Genomic DNA, 20,108 nt, shown 5'->3' with positions numbered 1-20,108 from the left:
CAAGAGTTCTGTCTGGCACCCTAAAGAACCCTGTCCATGTAAACAAACTCGACGCAAAAAACCTTTAAGGATCAACATTAACATTTTGTTTATTATCAAACTATGAAATAGAACCTATACAATTTTTTTTTAACTCCTTCTGAAAATGATCATGATGATAGTCCATAATTTATTTAAGAGAGCCGAAACATAACAAAGGGACATTCAAACTCATAAGTCAAACAAAAAAACTGACAACGCAATGGCTAAAATAAACAGACCGAAAAAAAGTACACAAAACACAACATAGAAAACTATAAACTGAGCTACACGAACCCCACCAAAAGCAGGAAGGATAAGCAGGTGCTGCTCCCAGTTTGGACCAGCCGTGTTGGTCATGTAAGTACAAATATGACTGTTTTAAACATTTCGATTTTTTGTTTACCTTTCAAAATAGACAGACATTGTTAAGTCAAAATGTAAGTTATACTAAATACAGAAAAAAATCTAGAACATCAAATTAATCTATGACTTTGAGATCAATTTCAAGGTTATAAACCAAGAACATTAGATAAAAAGACCATAAGTCTTAATTATATTTGGTTAATGAGTTACATCTCAATACAAGTATTTTTGAATACAAAAGGGAAGAAAACTCCATTGTACGTTCAAAGTACCCTTGCAATCAAAATGTACGTATTAAGACATTTCGCAACTAACAATTAAGTAAAAATAATTTGTCGATATCTTAAAAGGTTTTTGGATATAAGTGAAAATAAGCCAAAATCAAAATTAAGAATATGACCTTGACCTTTGACCTTGACCTAATTTTATTTTTTGTTGGACCAAGAACCTCAAATCAAAATATCACAGGTCTCTATCACAAATGGTTTACATGATAGTATAAAAAAAGAAGATATTGTATGATTGCCAATGAGACAACTATCCACAAAAGACCAAAATGACACAAACAACTATAGGTCACCGTACGGACTTCAACAATTTATGATAGGAATACATATCACTTATAACAAATGCATAAGGGGAAATAACTCTCATATGGAGTGTTCATATCGCTTCGGTCAAAATAGAACAAATCATGCGAAGGATATAAAAGAAGTTTGTCCCTTTATTTCACGGTAACGGAGGAGATGCGCTCACAAGGAAAACAGTGTTTGGGAGAAAACTCCTACAAAGAAAATTATTTCGTTACGCAGGGTAAATTTCAATGGCGCATAAACTGTTCGATATCATATACCAAATATCTAAGCGACATATTGCGAAACAAATATTTATCGCAGGAACAAAATTAGGTGGACAAAAAAATAAAAACCAATTATTCAGAGAACAATTGAAGGTCTTTCTACATGAAGGAAAATTTTAAAGAAGCTAGTTACTATATACTGATATGATACATACATGGTTTAGATATACTTTTGAGTAAAAGAAGGGAGATAATATGCTACTTCCGGTGAAGCAAATGTGTCTTCCGGTCTCATATAAAAGCTTCTTTCACACTGATTCCAAAAATCTATAGTTTCTATATACTGTTTCCTTCAAACAAGGAGATAATTGACTACTTCCAGTTGATCGAAAGTCATTTCTTGTTTTGAGTGATGAGTTAATGTATCTAAATTCCAAAATATATGGATTCCGAGTACTTTTTCATGAAAAAAGTGCAAAAGTTACCTCTTCTGGTTGTCTCAAGGTCACTTCCGGTTGTGATTTTTCAAGGTCATATGTCACCCAACCTTTCGTAAAAGTTCATATGGCTTTATAATGAAACAAGTTGAAGATTGTTTCAGATCAAATGTAACAAAACTTCATTACAATTTAACAAACATTTTGCACTTGTTCTTTTATATATTCCTGTAAAGGTGTTTGAGAAAATGCAAAAATAAGCGAAAGACCAAATTTAGAATTTTACCTTGAATTTTGACCTTTGACCTTGACCTCATTTTCTAAGTAAGGACCTAGGGATCTCAAATAAAAAGGTTCCAGGGTTATACGGTGAAAGATTTATAAGTTAAAAAAGCATACAGACAAATTCATTTCGTAAAGGTAGATATTTCCTATATAATTTCATCGAATCGCTTCGATCCAAATTAGCAAAAAATTCCTGAGAATGTAACAAACAATTTAGAAAAATAATTTTGTCGTTATCTTTTATTGTTATAAAGGAGATGCACACATATGAAAAACAGTGAATAGGGAGATAACTCTTACAAAGAAAATTGTTCGGCTAAGCAGGGTCAAATTTAAAAGCGCATTCACTGTATGATACAATATATGAAATATCAAAGCAACATATTGCGAAACAAATATTTATCACAAGAACAAATAAAAAAAAAATACAAAACCAATTGTTCAGAGAACAATTGAAGGTCTTTCCACCAAAAATCATGTTTTTTAATATGAAAATAGTAGAATAAGGTTTAAAAAGTCATTTTAATTGTCAGACAATAGCTTATTGTACGCTGATTCCAAAAATATATGGATTCTATACAACAACAAAAATCAGGGAGAGAATTTGTTATTTCCGGTTTGTAAAATAAAACTTCCGATGATATTGACTATTTACTTGACACTGATTCCCAAAATATCTGGTTCTATATACTTTTATAGAAATAAAGTACAAAAAAATAGCTACTTCCGGTTAACACCAGGTCACTTTTGGTTGTTTTTTTCAAGGTTAAATGGTTTGATACAAACTTTTTTGCGAAAAGTCTCATGGCCTTATCATGTATACATATGAGGTAAAAGTAAAGATCAAAATCTAGATCGTCCAGTTAAGCTATGACCTTGAGATCAATTTCAAGGTCATTAACCAAGGACCTTTAATCAAAAGACCATAGGTCTTAATTATATTTGGTTAATGAGTTATATCACCATACACATATTTTTAAATATAATACGGCAGAAAACTCCCTTTTACGTTCAATGTACCCGTGCAATCAAAATTAATGACCTTTGACCTTGACCTAATTTTCATTTTTTTGGACCATGGACCTCAAATCAAAAGATCCTCGGTCTTTATCATTTATGGTTTACAAGATAGAAATGCATATCACTTATATCAAATGCATAATGGGAAAATTTGTTGTAATCTTTTACGGTTGCGAAGGAGTAGTCCACACCAGGAAAATATTGTTTGTGGAAATAACTCCTACAAAGAAAAGTATTCGGTTACGCAGGGTAAATTTCAAATAATGTTCGATATCATTAACCAAATATCTTAGCGACATATTGCAAAACAAATATTTATCGCAAGAATAAAATTAGGCGGAAGAAACATATTTAAACAAAAAATCAGAAGAAAAAGTGGAAAGACCTAAATATAATCAGAAGAAAAACAATAGGTCTTTCCAGAAAAGTGGAAAGACCTTATAATTTAAAACCAATTGTTCATAGAACAGTTGAAGGTCTTTGGAAATCACTTTTCAAAGTTTAAATTGGCATCCAATCATCAGTTTCTTCATACTGATGCGATAAATAAGTGGTTCCTATATACTGTTTAGTGAATTAAGGGAGATAATGTGCTTCTTCCGGTGAAGCGAATGTCACTTCCGGTCTCATATGATAGTTTCTGTCACACTGATTCCAAAAAAATATAGTTTCTATATACTTGTGCATGTAAAGAAGGATATGATTGACACTTCCGGTTTATCAAAAGTGATGTATAGTCTTTAGTGATAAGTATATGTATTTGAATTATAAATATATGAATTCTGCATACTTTTTCATTAAGAAAGTGCAAAAATGGCTACTACCGATTTTCTCAAGGTCACTTCCGAATGTCATTTTTCAAGGTCATATGTCACCCATTATTATGTAAAGGTCATATGGCTTTATAATGAACCAAATTGAAGAAATAAACAATTAACCTTATAATAAGACATTTCAGGGACACTAACTCCTATAAGATGCAATTAGATTGTTTCAGAACAAGTGTAACATATCTCGATCACAATAAAGTAAACATTTTGCACTTGTTTTTTTTTTTATATATATCTTTAAAAGTGTTGGAGAAAATGCAAATATAAGCAAAAGTCAAAATTTAGAACTTTAAAAGGCTAAAACAAGGAAAAATCGAAATCGAAAATTTGACCTTGACCTCATTTCTTAGTTAGGAGCTATGGGCCTCAAATAAAAACATTTAAGGGTTATAATGTTAACGGTTATACTGTTAACGGTTCATGAGTTAAACAAACTTAATTTATTAGGTAATGGTAGATAACTCCTATAAAATGTCATCGCATCGCTTCGATCCAAATTAGTCAAAAAAACCTGAGGATGTAATAAAAAATTTGTACAAAGAATGTTGTCGATATTTTATTTTTTTGTTACGAAGAAGATGTACACACTTAATAAGCAGTGAATAGGGAGATTACTCTTACAAAGAAATTTGTTCGTCCTACCAGAGTGAAATTTAAAAGCGCATAAATACACAAATAACCGCAATAAACAGATATCTAATACAGGTAGAACCACAATTAACAGATAATACACGTAGAACCACAATAAACATATATTACATGAAGAATCTCAATAAACAGAAAATATATGAAGACCCCCAATAACCAGATAAAACACGAAGAACCCAAATAAATAGATAATACACGAAGAACCCCAATAAACATAGGAAACACGAAAAAACACAATAAACAGATAATACAAAAAGAACCACAATAAACAGATCATGCATGAAGAACCACAATAAACAGATAATACCCGAGGAACCTCACTAAACAGATAATACTCGAGGAACCTATATGAACAGATAATACACGAAGAACTACAATAAATAGATAATACATGAAGAACCACAATAAAAAGTTAATACACGAAAAAACACAATACACAGATTATACATGAAGAACCACAGTATATAGATAATACACGAAAAAAAAAACAAAAACAGATAATACACGAAGAACCACAATAAACAGATATTACACGAAGAAACACAATAAACAGATAATGTATGAAGAAATACAATAAACAAATTATACATGAGAAACTATAAAAAAAAACCAGATAATACATAACGAAACACAATATAAAGAACATAATATGTGAATACTTTCAAATAGCTGCAAAAAATTACGATTGAACAGTGTGTGCAATGTAACCGTCGATATAGAAGGAATAGTACAGTTGTTTCTTTATAGTAAGAGTTTTAAAGCGTATTAAAACAGCCAGCATGTTAAATTTAGTATACAAATCTGCTCTATTTTTTAATTTGAAGTCAATGTATTTCCTTTTTTATGATAACTATAACAATAAAGTTCTTCTATTTCAGTTTGTGCTCAAACAATAATAAGAACCTAATATTTTCAAGATGTACTCTATATATTGTAAGAAATAGCTTCAAGATACCATAGGACATTTCAAACTTTTCCATCGAGAAAAACTGACAATGCCATTATAAATAATGAACAAAAAATATCAAACAGAATTTTCTCCAGATAAATAATATTTTTTTCTTTTAAGGAAATGATAATATTCATCTCATATCTACATATGGTGATCACGAATTAAGTATTTATATGGAAAACACAGTCGGAATTCACCACACTGCCAACTATTCCACATTCAATGTCAGTGATGAACAATCCTTATATATTCTTACAGCAACAGGTTATAGCGGCGATACCAAATGTAAGTTTGTTGGAAAAAAAGCAGACACGTAATCTCTTTAATCTATTTTGTAATAAAGCAAAACACAATTTTAATTAAAGTGTATTGCAAAATAAAAACAAATGCAAAAAGATAAATTGTGAACTTACTTTTAAATAACATGAATAAGGTAAATAGTACGTCTTTAAAAGGCCTGCGTTTGTCTGTCTAAAGTTAGAAGACTGTATTTCAGTGGTTATTATGTGTTGCTGGCTCCGGTAATTACTTCGGTTCTCACTTGGTTTGTAATTTTAACATTTCATAATATTTGTTTGTAGGTTCAGATTTTTTTAAGAAAGTATGGTTTCAACTCTCTCAAACAACGTTAAAGAGCTATAGCATCTAAAAAAGAGATAAAAAGTTAGCCAAATTCATCTCAAGTCAATTTTGACCGAGGGAGTTTCTTCAGAATTCTTGACTTTCAAATATTCGGCATTGGGCTTTCCTGATGACACAGAATCAAGAAAAAGCTTTGGACGCGTAACATTCATAGAGTTTTTTTTCTTCATTTTTTTTGTCATATGTGATTTTCGTAAATGAAGGCAACAGTAGCATACCGATGTATAATAGTCAAAAGCGAAAACAAATCCGGGTAACAAACTAAATTCAGGAGCCTGTAATTCAGTGGTTGTCTTTTGTTTAATGTGTTACCTATTTGTTTTTCGTTAATTTTTTTTTTACATAAATAAGGCCGTTAGTTTTCTCGTTTGAATTGTTTTACATTGTCTTATCGGGGCCTTTTATAGCTGACTATGCGGTATGGGCTTTGCTCATTGTTGAAGGCCGTACGGTGACCTATAGTTGTAAATGTTTGTGTCATTTTGGTCTTTTGTAGATAGTTGTCTCATTGGCAATCATTCCACATCTTCTTTTTTATAAAACCGAGGAAAACACATCAAGTATAAGAAGAATTAAAACAATTGAACAACATATACCTTTAATTATCTCTTTCCACCATTTTTAACATTTGAAATGTCTGTACCAAGTCAGGAATACGATAGTTTTTGTTCATTCGTTTTTTATGCGTTTTGTATTTGATTTTGCCATGTATTTTCCGAATTGATTTTCCTCTTAGTGCAGTATTTTTGTGATTTTACTTTTTCAGTAGTTTCATATTTCGTCTATAATCATGATAATAGCCTATTATTTTGTTTTGGTTAGCTCTCATTTAAATACCGTGCAAAGTTTTTTTGTTGTTTACATCTTAGTCTGTTGGTCTGTGGTGATATTTGAGATTTATATCTTATTAAAAAAATAGAAAATAACACGTTTTATAATTTATTGCGTCCGAAGCGCTTTTCTGGATTTACCTTCATCAGGAACGCTCAAAGCAACACATTTGAAATCCGAAATTTGTAAACGGACAATTTTAGTAAAGTTATTAAGACATGTCAGTACAGAAGTCTTGACTCCTGAGCTGATGATACCATCGGGACTGATAGTCCACCAGCAGAGGTATCGACCCAGTGATGTCAAAAATTGATAAACAACACGTTTAATAATTTCTTGCGTCCGAAGCGCTTTTCTGGATTTACCTTCATTAGGAACGCTAGAGCCAAACATTTGAAATACGAAAAAGTTCCAAAACGTTTAAGAGCTATATGTAACATGTGTAAAAAAAAACATAAAAAAATAGCCAAATTCATCTAAAGGCAACTTTGTCTGAGGTAGTTGAAACCTTAGTTTCTTTATGACTTATGAATTTATAAACGGACAGTTTTAGTAAAGTTTGTTAAATCATGCCAGTACAAAAGTCATGACTACTGAGCTGATGATACCCTCGGGGATTGATGGTCCACCAGGAGAAGTATCGACCAAATTGTTTTGAAAAAATTTGAAAAATGATATGATAAAACAAATTAGAGCTAACAGTACTTAATCGGTATTAAATCTGGAAAAAAAAAGAATTTTTAATATTAATGGAAACCAGTTCAAGGTGCATAAACATATTGCTTATTTTGAAAAAACGTGGAGATCTCAGAATGATACTTCAAAATTCAATCGATGTTAAAACATTCAGTGAATAATATTGATTAAAATAAAATAAAAAATACTAAAACATCTTATTTTCTAGAAAGCAGTAAATGTATTAGAGAATTGCACAATTTAAACAGAAGAAATTTTAGATATGAAATCTTATTTATGTTGCAATAAGATCTTCATACATAATACAATTACGATTGTTTGCTGCAGGTATTATGATAGTTTCGTAACCATATCGTTCTTGTTTGATTTTTTTGTTCCGTTTGATTATCTATGTATATTTATTTGTATCACTTTCAAAATGATTTGTAGATGATTGCATAGATCCTGCTAATGATGACAGCAGATCTAACGGTAAACCTTTTACAACTAAAGACAGGGACAATGACAAATATAATGGTAATTTGGCAGAACTTTATCAGAGTGGGTGGTGGTATAGTAAGAATATGTATTCAGACCTGAATAAACACATTACAGATTATCATGGGAAAATGTATTGGGCGTCTTGGAGTGCTTCTATATCGAAAAGTATATTAATGATTAAACCAACATATTAAATATTCTTTTGGAGTGTTGTTTAATTTTAATTTCAAACCTTATCTTATTGAGAGCATTCGATCTGATTGTCTGAACATTTCCTTGTCATCACAGATTGCATAAAAGAAATCAAACCTTAAGAATAAACAAAAGTATCATACATCTACAGTTTGAATAAAAAAGAAATCAACACTGAAAGTGCTTCATACATATTTTCATTATACTCAAAACCGTAAATCGATATGTATAAAAAGTTAAATAACAAACAAACGCACTCTACGGAAATTTAAAAACGGAAAGTCCCTGATCAAATGGCAAAACCAAAAACTCAAACACATCAAACAAATGGAAAACAACTGTCATATGACTTATTACAGACATTACCTTATGTAGAAAATATTGTATCAAATCTGTTTTAATAGCTAGACAAATTTCTTCCTTGTAAGATCGACGTATGAATTTCCATTATATTAATAACAATGTGTGAAGGAAACAAACACAGTAGTTGCAAATGTAAGAAAAAAAAAAGGTTACAATAGTCAACCTTGTGTTACAATTTAATCTTCATTCAAACACAAAATATTTCATCAAAGAAAAACACAATAACATGTAGACAAAGCACATAAACAGGAATGGAAGCCACGAATAGAAAATATGATCATAGCACAATAGCACAATGTCGGGATGTATAAGTAACGAACCACACCAAAAGCATATTCCCAAATATTGACTAAACAGTAAAGGTGTATAATTTACAAATTCAAATGATGCTTCAAGCTCCTGATGAAACACTAACACTAGATAATTTGACAAACTTTATTACATTATTTCACAATGTATGTGAGAGACACCGTGCGTATAGTGGCATCGGAGAAGTCGCTCCTCGTTAGAAAAACGACACAGTTTATATATCTTAACATTCGGCTGACCTCAGCAACATGTGTTGCGCTTTATTGTTTCCCAACACAAATCCTCGATGTAAGTTCATAAGTATAAGTCCATATTAACGGACATCAATCACTGGACGTGCGTTCTACTGTTTCTTAACGTAAATCCTAGATGTAAGTCTATATGAGTAGATATTAATTACTGGACGTATTATAATTCGCTGACTCATATAATGTTGATCCAAGTAACTTTGTTACATTCCTCCAATGATAAGACAAGAAAGTTTCTACACATAGAAATTTTCTTTAAAGTTCGATTTTAATAACAATGTCCTCGTGAATTATATTTATATATCTTAATAAAAAGTTTTTATGGAAATAAAATGTTTATGCGAAATGTTCCAAGGTAAGTCCAACATGACGTTGTCTGGTTCCTTCATATTAGAGTTTATGTTATCTATACTTAAACATATGTACTCCTGGTATAATGTTTCTTCACTTTTCCCTTGCTATAGAGTTCCCACAGTAATAATATATAATTATTATCACAACAAAATTCATGTTATATAATAGTATTTAACTATACAAGTTATTGTGTAACGAAATTCATGTTATATAATAGTATTTAACTATACAAATTAGTGCTCAGATTCCACTTCTTGAATCGACTCGGGAATATTTCCGAGGGTTGACATTCGGCTTATCCTCAGCAACCGATTTTCTAATGAAAGTTCTTCAGGTTTCTTGTTACATATATATGTATGCTGAGGTGTTCGATTTAACACCGAAGTGTATATTTTCCGTTTCGACTTCTGTCTCAAGCCCTTTATAAATGATAGTGGCTTAGATTGTTCATCTTCATTCGCGGTGACCACGCTCCGAGTTTCATCTGTGAAACCCACCACTTCTTCATCAGGCTTTGTCAAATTCTGTCTTGCCCTAATGAAAGTTTTGGCTAATCAGTGTTTTAAATTTTTCCCAACCCCGTAGGCAATAATTAATATGGCCACAGTAAGGACAATATAGACCCATATTGGGAATGTAGACTCTCTCTTTTACAAGTCCGGCATCTTATTAGTTTTTGAACCAAGGATCCATTGAAAGAGTTTCAATTCCTTTTAACGCTTTTAACAGCGGGCGCGATTGCTTTTCCGGGATAATATCGTATAAATGTTTCCACATATTAACATATGTATTATTATAATTTTTCATAAACCTGGCGAATGGTTCATCAATATTTAGTTTAGATTCCAGTTGATAGTAGGGTAGTAAAGTAAGCTGATCGTTATTAGCTGAGCAACCGACTTCGAGAGTTAATAAATCGATAGGCGGTTTCATTATTTTTTTTACGGCCCGAATGTTAGGTCCACAGTTAATTGACATACGCAACGGCTTGGCTGTTACCATTATCCACGTTCCCGACGATAAGTATTGTATTTATTTTAATGGTGTTATGACAATTATTTTCAATCAATGTTACATCATTCCTAAAAAGAGCAACGATACAAAACTTACTTAAATTTCTTCGATAGACTGGACAAAAATTTCTTATCGGATGAATACATTTATTTAGTTCATCATTATTTAGAAGAATATATTCTTCTAAATAGCATTTACACCTAACGCCTTAGCTTCAAGATTAGAGTACGCTAGCATAGACTTTGTACTGTCCACTTGCAGATTTAAGTTTATTGGAATAGGTAAATTAAATGGTTTAAAAATCTCAAAATTACTATTATAATCTATCAATGGTACCGACAAGACAACGAAGATACGATTATTATTCAATACGGTGTGACAGCTTAATATTTGATAGTAATCCCATAATTTAGTAATTGGATCACTCGGTGGCAATTTTGAATTAATCCCTATTAACAGTTTTCTTAAATTTTTCGGAGAAATCACGCTTGGTGACAAATGACCTAACGACAGCATATTCAGCTGCATTTGTAGGTGAGAAATATAAAATTGAGCCTGCGTTACAAGACGCGATAACCCTTCAGTTATCGAATTTATCATTACATGTCTCTCAATTTGAAAAATTCTTTCTTTCACAGCTTTAGTGAAATTTTTAAAATCAACATACAATTCGTTAAACGCAACAAACAAGTCATTTATTGAATTTCTATTTTCCGCGATATCCGAACGAGATATATTTAGAATAGTTAAACTTTCTTTTAAAACATGTACCATCTTTTGTTGGTTCTTAGCCAACATATTCACATTACTGCGTATAGAATCCAAATCTTGTTCGGATACGGTTCCGAAGAGAAAACCTAAACTTTTTCCTACTACCGGAATGATTGATCGTTTCGACTTTTTTAATAACGATCGGCATTCTTGAAACATGTCGGTAATTGTATTATGTGTAACATTTAACTTAATCAACTCTTGTTTTAGGTTGGTTAATGACTTGACCCAACGTTTAGGTGCATTTACTCGTACAATTTGCGCCAGAGTTATTGCCGATTGAATATCACACGAAAGAACCCTTAAAAATGTCTGATATATGTCTAGATCGATCACAAAAGTGACGAGCCATTTTGAACGCGTCGTTGTAATTTCCCCTATTTTATCAAAGATCACGTTATGTTGACTACAAACAACACTGTTTAAGCACAAAAAAATCAATAGTTGACAATTAATCTTTGTTAAGTTTTATATCTACAAAACAAAATACCCTAATAGTATTTATATACAATTTATAATCCCGTGCAATAAATATCAACATATTGTGAAGCCTTACAACATGTTAGAAATTTACGCCAACAATTCTTTTACTTTAACATTTTTATCTTTACATATATTTGACGGCAACGTTCGCCTATCTTTTCTCGTTTTGAGTTTTGTCTCGATAATCTCGTTTACAGACATTGATTGAATCACTGTCATAATTTTCCTCTCTTTCTTTTTCTTTTAAGAGTTTACTCCATAAGAGGAATTGATTCTTCAACCGAACTATTTGTTCGTTCTTTTCGATATTTCTTTGCAAGAGTAGCAAGAGGTTCATTAAAATCAGAGTCCGAGTCAGTGTCAACCTCCATGTCTGAACTACTTTCATCAGGAGATGCAACGTACGCCGCTTTTCTTAACTGTTTACCCTTATTTTTAGGAATATCCCATTCATCTATTTTAGCTATTCGCAGATGTTCGGCATGTGCTTTTCGTACAACTCCAGTCAATTGATCCTTGATCATGAATGATACTGGCGAGGTTTGATCAACAATACGGAAATATGGTGTCCATCGATTATCTAATTTATTTTTCTTCAAATGATTTTTACAATAAACAGGATCCCCTATCTTAAATCCTTCATCTACACAGTTTTTTTTTTTATATTTTAACTGTCGTTTTTGAGCTTGTTTTGTGGACCTATGTACCAGCACGAATGCTTTATGTTGTTGATTTAGCATTATTTGATGCAAATCTTCGCCCATATATTTCCTATGAGGTTTCATTATGTTATCAACGGATAGAACGGCATCTCTGGTGTATAACAAATAGAATGGTGAAAATTTAGAAGACTCACTTATGTTAAACCTAATAGCAGCCAAAGCTTGATTTAAAAACAAATCCCACGTTGATGTGTCGTCTTTCTTTGGTTTCGATAAGACATCATGGAGAGTACGATGGAACCTTTCGATTCGTCCGTTACTTTGCGGATGGTAAAACGAAGTAGTAATATGATTTATATTCAGAGTTTCGCATGTTTCCTTCATAATTTTATTTACATTTTTAGATCCGTTATCACTTAAAATTTGTAATGGGACTGAATGTCTTGGAATAATCTCCTCGATAACCAAATGAGCAATTGTTTCTGCTTTTTTATCTTTTACGGCAAAAGCTTCAGGAAATCCCGAATAAAGATCAATGAACCCAATTATGTATTTGTTCCCAGACAATGTTTCTGGATAGGGTCCCGATAAATCTAATGCTATTTTAGCAAACGGATAAGATGGTATCTCTACTTCTTGAACAGGAGGATTTACTTTTCTTAAATTTCTAGTTTGACATGTTACACACATGGTTACATAAGCATATATTTTCTTGTATAACCCTGACCAATAATACCGTAGCTTTATACTGTCATACGTTTTATCAATACCTAAATGACCATTATTATCATGATATTGAACGATAATATCTTCCCTTAAATGTTCTGGGACGTATAATCGGATTAGAGGATCAATATCAGGTTGTGACAGAAAATAAACAACATCTTCAATAATCATGAATTGACTTTGTGTAGAGCTACTCGCTGTTCCTGTTTCAATTTCCTTCTTAACCTTAACAATGTTCAAATCTTTTGCTTGTTCTAATTTCATATCTAAATCTTCATTTTGAAAAGTCTCCTTTCTAGGTAAATCTGGTTGTTCTACAGTGCAAGTGTCTCTAATTTATTTGAATTAATTGTATTAATTTCATAGGTATTATCATTTATATCGAGATCGACAGTTTCATTACTTATTCCCTTATCTTCATCACGTTGCGGAGTTCTTGACAAAAGATCTGCACAATAGTTCGATTCTCCTGCAATGTACTCAATCTTACAATTGTATCCAGATATCCATAAGGACCACATTTGTAGCTTTTTGTTTTTCATCGGTGAATCTAGTAAATATTTCAAAGGTTTATGATCCGTTTTGATGATAAAGTTTGCTCCGTGCAAATAAAAATCTAGTTTCTGTAGTGCATAATGAATCGCAAACGCTTCTTTTTCAACAGTTGACCACCGAGTCTGAGTCTCGCTTAATTTATGCGATAGAAAGTAAATAAGTTTTTCAACTGCATTTTGTTCTTCAGTTATCTGTGTCAAGCATTCACCAACACATGTATCACTTGAATCAGTGTACAAAACATAAGGCAAATAATGGTTTGGATATGCAAGTAGGGGTACCACTGTTAAACTATCTTTTAAGTAATTAAAGCCTACGTCACAACCCTCTGACCAATGATATTTCGCATGTTTTTTCGTTAAATTGACAAGAGGTTCCGCTATTTTGGAAAAAATCGGAATGAATTTTCTGTAGTAACTACACATACCAATAAATCCTCTAACTTCTTTCACAGTTTTGGGTATCGGAATCGTTTGAATAGCTTTGACTTTATTTTGATCTGGTCTAACACCTTCACGCGTTATAACAAAACCCAAATACTTAGTTTCTTCTTTAATAAAACTACATTTTTTTAATTTCAATTTCAAATTATGTTGTCTCAACCTATCAAACACTGTCTTAATGTGACGTAAATGTTCTTCAATTGTTTCAGAAAAGATTAAAATATCATCCAAATAGGCGACCGAAAATTTGTCTAACCCTTGCATTGCAATAGATATGAGTTGGCTAAAAATACTAGGCGCGTTAACAAGTCCAAAAGGCATAACATTGAATTCAAAAAGACCCCTATGACAAGAGAATGCAGTCTTTTCCTTGTCACTTTCTTTCATGTTTATTTGCCAGTACCCACTTTTTTAGTCCAAGCTTGTAAAATACCTTGCTTTATCTAATTGTGCCAAAATATCGTCTATCAATGGTAAAGGATAAGAGATAACTTTCGTTATACGGTTCAATAAACAAAAATCAATACAAAATCTTTGAGATCCATCCTTTTTATCAACAACAACAATTGGAAATGACCATGGTGACCTAGACCTTCTTATAATATTTGCTTCCAGCATTTCATCAATTGCTTTATCAACTATTGGCCTTTTATGTATAGGAGTTCTATATGGTTTTAATTTAATAGGGTGATGATTTCCCGTGTCAATAAACATTTTAACGGTGTCAGTTCCCCCTAAATCTTTGTCACTATCAGCGAATATGTCCTCATTTGCGTTTACAAGAGATCGTACTACTTCTAGATAATCTTGAGGAACTTCAATTTTCTGATTTGATATATCTATTGACTCAATTGTTTGACCATCTTTTGTTACACATGAAACGTCATTTGTATTGAGGTCACTAACTTTACCTACTACACATCCCCTATTTAAACAAATAGTTTTATTGGTGTTGTTTAACATTAAAACAGGAATCTTGTTCACTTTATGTATTTTAGTAACCGAGTTACTTACTAATAGTCCTGCTTCCGAATTTATATAGCCCGAATCCACGGCTGACACTTGTAACAATTCAGAGTTTAAAAAACATGAATGATTCTTGATCTTTCCTATACAAATGTTTACACTTTGAGGTTTTAAAAGTGTCCTCTCAGCAATTCTTACTATCGAGGCAATATGGATGTCATTTTCAAGAGGCACGTAAACTTTTCCAATTCTTATACAGTTTAAGTAAAAATAGACACGTACACCTTGCTGTTGTAGAAAATCTCTTCCTAAAATTATATTTCTATTCATATCCGACACTACATGAAAAACATGATTTATTTTTGATCCCCAATAGCAAATGTGAAATTTGCGCTACCTTCTACTAATAAAGACTCACCGTTTACCGCTTCAAGAGAGACTTTACTTTTAATTAACTTAGGTGGTCCTTTCATAGCTTGATAAACTCTTTTATGTAATAAAGAGCAACTTGCCCCGGAATCAATTAGAGCTCTGTATTTATTTTTTTCAATTTTAATTAAACACGAATTTGGAGAATTTGTTGAATTTATTTCAAATGCTTTATTTAAATTAATTGTTTTAGTTTTGTTACCATAATTTTTACTTTGATGTTTAAATATTTTATTTTTACTAGTTCTCTCTTCATTGGCTTCGTTATGAAGAGAACTTTAGTTTCCCTGTCGATTTCGTTGTGGACAATATCTTTGAAAGTGTCCCTTTCCGCGACAAAATAGCAGACAACCTCTGCCAGACTTCTCTGTTGTACCAAATTTACTCGGTGCGTCTCCGGGTATTTACGTGGAGGATTACTCCTACAATCTTTTGCATAGTGACCTAATTTTCCGCATTAATTTTATGACATCGTCTTGTCGAACGATAGTGGTCAACCTCCATAGGTTGATGACTCGCGCCTACTTGATCATCCCTATTTAAACGAACGTTGGACCCTTTCGTTCTAAGCCCAAAACGCGTGATTAAATTTTGCTCTGTCATTGCCAAAGTAATTGCGGCCTCAAGAGTAGCCGGATTATCTCGCATGATTTTCATTTTAAGTTTGTCGAGCAACAAACCATCCACGAAGAAACCGATAATTTGTCTCTCCACGGGTTCGACGTCCCGTGGCTGGCCTATATACGCTTCTTCGACTAAAGCCATCAAGCGTTCGGCGAACACTTGAACCGTTTCGTTTGTCTTTTGTTTAACTTGACGAAGAAGAGAAAACGCATGTTGCGGGTCGGTAACCTCTGAAAATCTTGCCGTTAATTGAGTTTTACATTCGTCCCACGTTGCCTGATCATTCGCGGTCAGGTATCTCTTAATATAATCGCTCACAGCCCCTTTACTGGACTGGTACGCAATTAATTTAACGCGATCCACGTTCCCTATCGCATGCGTTAAGACAGCATATTTTTCGACGGCCTTCATCCATTCCTGAAACTCTTTTGGATTCCCCCAAAAGATGGAATAACTTGTGAAACACTTTGCGTGCCCACGGTATTTGATAAAAGCTCGACTTGAGCCGAGAAAGCCTGCTGGTTATGACCTTGATTCCCAATAGAATCTGACAACTGCCCCAAGGTGTGGGCCAAAGCCTGCAAAATTTCCCCCACTTGCTGGTCAGCCATTTTTTTCACCAAAACAATTCAAAATAAAGACATGCCTTCAAAATTGGTGGCAGACGTCGTTGACGAATACTGGTCACGGCACCAAAAATTACTAGTGTAACACTAACACTAGATAATTTGACAAACTTTATTACATTATTGTACAATGTATGTGAGAGACACCGTGCGTATAGTGGCATCGGAGAAGTTGCTCCTCCATAGAAAAACGACACAGTTTATATATCTTAACATTCGGCTGACCTCAGCAACATGTGTTGCGCTTTATTGTTTCCCAACACAAATCCTCGATGTAAGTTCATAAGTATAAGTCCATATTAACGGACATCAATCACTGGACGTGCGTTCTACTGTTTCTTAACGTAAATCCTAGATGTAAGTCTATATGAGTAGATATTAATTACTGGACGTATTATAATTCGCTGACTCATATAATGTTGATCCAAGTAACTTTGTTACACTGATTACCAAATGAGTTAGGAATTATATATCCCATATACAGGTGGAGTTGGTAAATTGCTACTAATGTAAATTGTTTGTATCAGCTACGGTCTTGTTCGCGTATTCAATTTACCTTAGTTCCCATGTTTTCAGAGCTGTAACAACTGTGTAATGTTTTTGAAACTTACTGTTGATTGGGAACATTAAGAAAATGTTTCATAAAAACAGTACGATAACTTCAAACTAGTGTTGTCAAATCGTACACTTTTGACTAACCGGTTACTCGGATAATCGTTCGACCGATTAACCGGTTAACCGGTAATTTAAGTTGGTGTTTGAAAGCCTTATCAATAGAACCCTACATATAGATATAAGATGTGGTATGAGTGTCAATTTGACAACCTTCCATCCAAGTCATAAATACGCTTTTAGAATTGAAGTTTTTTCTTTAGCATTATAAGGCTTGTCTGTGGGGATTCCTGGCGAAGTTTGAATTTTAATAATCAAATACACCGTATCAACTATAGCGTTTGTACCAAATTCTCCAGATTAAAGAATAAAAAAAAATCTTAATCTCGTTGTATTGAATATGTCATATGTCTGAAACCTATTATTCTCTCCTTTTCTCTTGTTGCCTCCGAAAATAATGGGGTGTGTTTCAATTGGAAATTATTAATTATATAACAGAAGATGTGGTATGATTGCCAATGAGACAATTCTTCACAAGAGACCAAAATGAGACAGAAATTAACAACTATTATAATAGGTCATTGTACATGCTGTACGACCTGTTTCTTCACTGTGTTTGATTTTTTCTTTAAGCTCGTACTTTCACATATACATTGAGTACATTCACATTGGTTTGCATTTCACAATTTTTGAATTTAAAGTAAGACTAACCCTTGCACTACCGAGGTTGCACATTTAAATGTAGGTTTACACAATATTAGATCGAAAACGAAATAATGAAGTAATTAGTAAAATTAAATCTCATTACTGATTTAAAGTTACTGTTAAAAAAACATGTTTACTAATTATGTTTCTTAAAGATCCTGCTCCGAAATTCTAATTAATTTTATGTTTTTAGGTTTAACAATAGCAATCAATATACTGGACAATTGATCTGTCGAACTAATTACCACGTCGAAAATTTTTAAATAAAACATAACTATTTAATGATTTGATTTTCAACACAAATTTTTAACAATTCTATCGAAATAGAAAAAATTCCGGTTAACCGGTTAGCGTTTTTGGTATTCGGTATTCGGTCGTTCGACCGATTAACCGGTTAACCGGTTAACCGTTGACAACACTACTTCAAACAAAATATTTATCTCAATTTTGCAAGGTTTAGTTGGTAAAAACTTCTATACCGAATTCAAAAAGGGGAAGCAAAGACAAAATCAAACGTTCTACTTAATGAATTGTATATAAACTGTGAAAAGATATCGTATCACACAAGATGTAGAGGTATAATTGTATGTTAAGTTTATACACAGACTTGAAAATGTGCAGTGAATGGACATATTTACAGAGTAACTGTTGCAGTTTATATAAAGCGTTAAAAATATAGATTATATGCAGTTTTAAAGATGAACAGCTTATACACAGCTTTACAGCTGTACAGTGTAGGTACAGCTTTACATATGTACTTTTGATATGTTCTCGACACTTTTACTAAAGTAGCTGTGTAACAAACACATGTCTTTGTCAAAATCTATGTATTTCTCTTTCCTAATTATTATTTCGTTTATTTGGACTATATATCTGTCACGTTCTTTTGTCATTTGTAAGGTATTTTTTCATAGCAATTTCAGCGGAAGGTTTGGCTAATATGTTCAATCTACTATTTGTTTTAAACATGTTCTCTACAAATTCAGGAATACGACAGCTGTTATCAGATAGGCAGTTTCTATGTATGTCTGCGTTTGATCTTGTTGCAAGTCAGTGTTTCTGTTAATCCGTTGTTTTCCTCTTACATTTTGTACTTTTCAATTAGTAACACTAATTTGATTTTGCCTTATCTACTAGTATTTATGAATATTGAACAGATGTATACTACTGTTGCCAATATTATCCAAATAGCTTTAGTTAGTTGTTTGGAATACAATTCAAAACCCAAATTGACAAAGTCTTGGCTAAAATTGAAAAAGACAAACAGACAAATAATAGTACACAATACACAACATAGAAAACTAAAGACTTATCAACACGAAACCTGGGAATTATCTCATATGCTCCAGGAGGTTATGCAGATCCTGCTCAACATGTGGCACCCGTCGTGTTGCTCATGTTATTACAAACCGTAAATAGTCAAAATCAGTAAGTCACATTTATAAAAAGAGACCGGGATTGTAGTTACGACGTACGGATCATATCCGATATCATCTGTGAAACTGTTATTCCATAACGATCACTCAACTCGTGATTGCGTCCGTAACATTTACGAATGGATGATGTCAACTTCGCCATCTCAACTTGTAAGAGAGGATTATGTTGATTTTTACGAGTAAATGCACTACAGTCATATAGATAAACAAAACTCAAATAGCAGGTCGTTTCTTTCTGTTTTTCTATTCATCAATGTATATTCAATGTGATACATTTACATTCGCTACCAATTAGCTTCAAGTTCAGTACGGCTAACAGCAGTTTGCTTTTAGAAAATAATTATGCCTGTTTAGATCAAATCGAAACGAATCTAAATGCATATTAACATATGGTCTTCTGTAAAAGAGTGACGAAAGATACCAGAGGGACAGTCAAACTCATAAATCGAAAATAAACTGACAATGCCTGGCTAAAAATGAAAAAGACAAACAGACAAAACAATAGAACTCATGACACAACATAGAAAACTAAGGAACAAGCAACACGAACCTTACAAAAAAACTAGGAGAGATCTTAGGTACTCTG

The 20,108-nt window shown here is 32.5% G+C and overlaps 1 protein-coding gene across 1 annotated transcript in view; it reads left to right on the top strand.

Moving 5' to 3' along the window:
* The window catches only part of LOC143052057 (uncharacterized), a 51,556-nt gene extending 39,556 nt beyond the window's left edge, over positions 1-12,000 (top strand). Inside the window, exons 15-17 of the mRNA XM_076225029.1 lie at positions 5,473-5,640; positions 7,954-8,040; positions 11,987-12,000. Coding sequence (XP_076081144.1) covers positions 5,473-5,640; positions 7,954-8,040; positions 11,987-12,000 — 269 coding nt within the window. The remainder of the gene's footprint in view (positions 1-5,472; positions 5,641-7,953; positions 8,041-11,986) is intronic.
* Positions 12,001-20,108: the final 8,108 nt, after the last annotated feature.

This window comes from Mytilus galloprovincialis, chromosome 11, assembly GCF_965363235.1.
Source record: "Mytilus galloprovincialis chromosome 11, xbMytGall1.hap1.1, whole genome shotgun sequence".
NCBI lineage: Eukaryota > Metazoa > Mollusca > Bivalvia > Mytilida > Mytilidae > Mytilus > Mytilus galloprovincialis.
The sequence above is the reverse complement of the archived record's forward strand: the minus strand, read 5'-3'. Positions and strand labels throughout refer to the sequence as shown.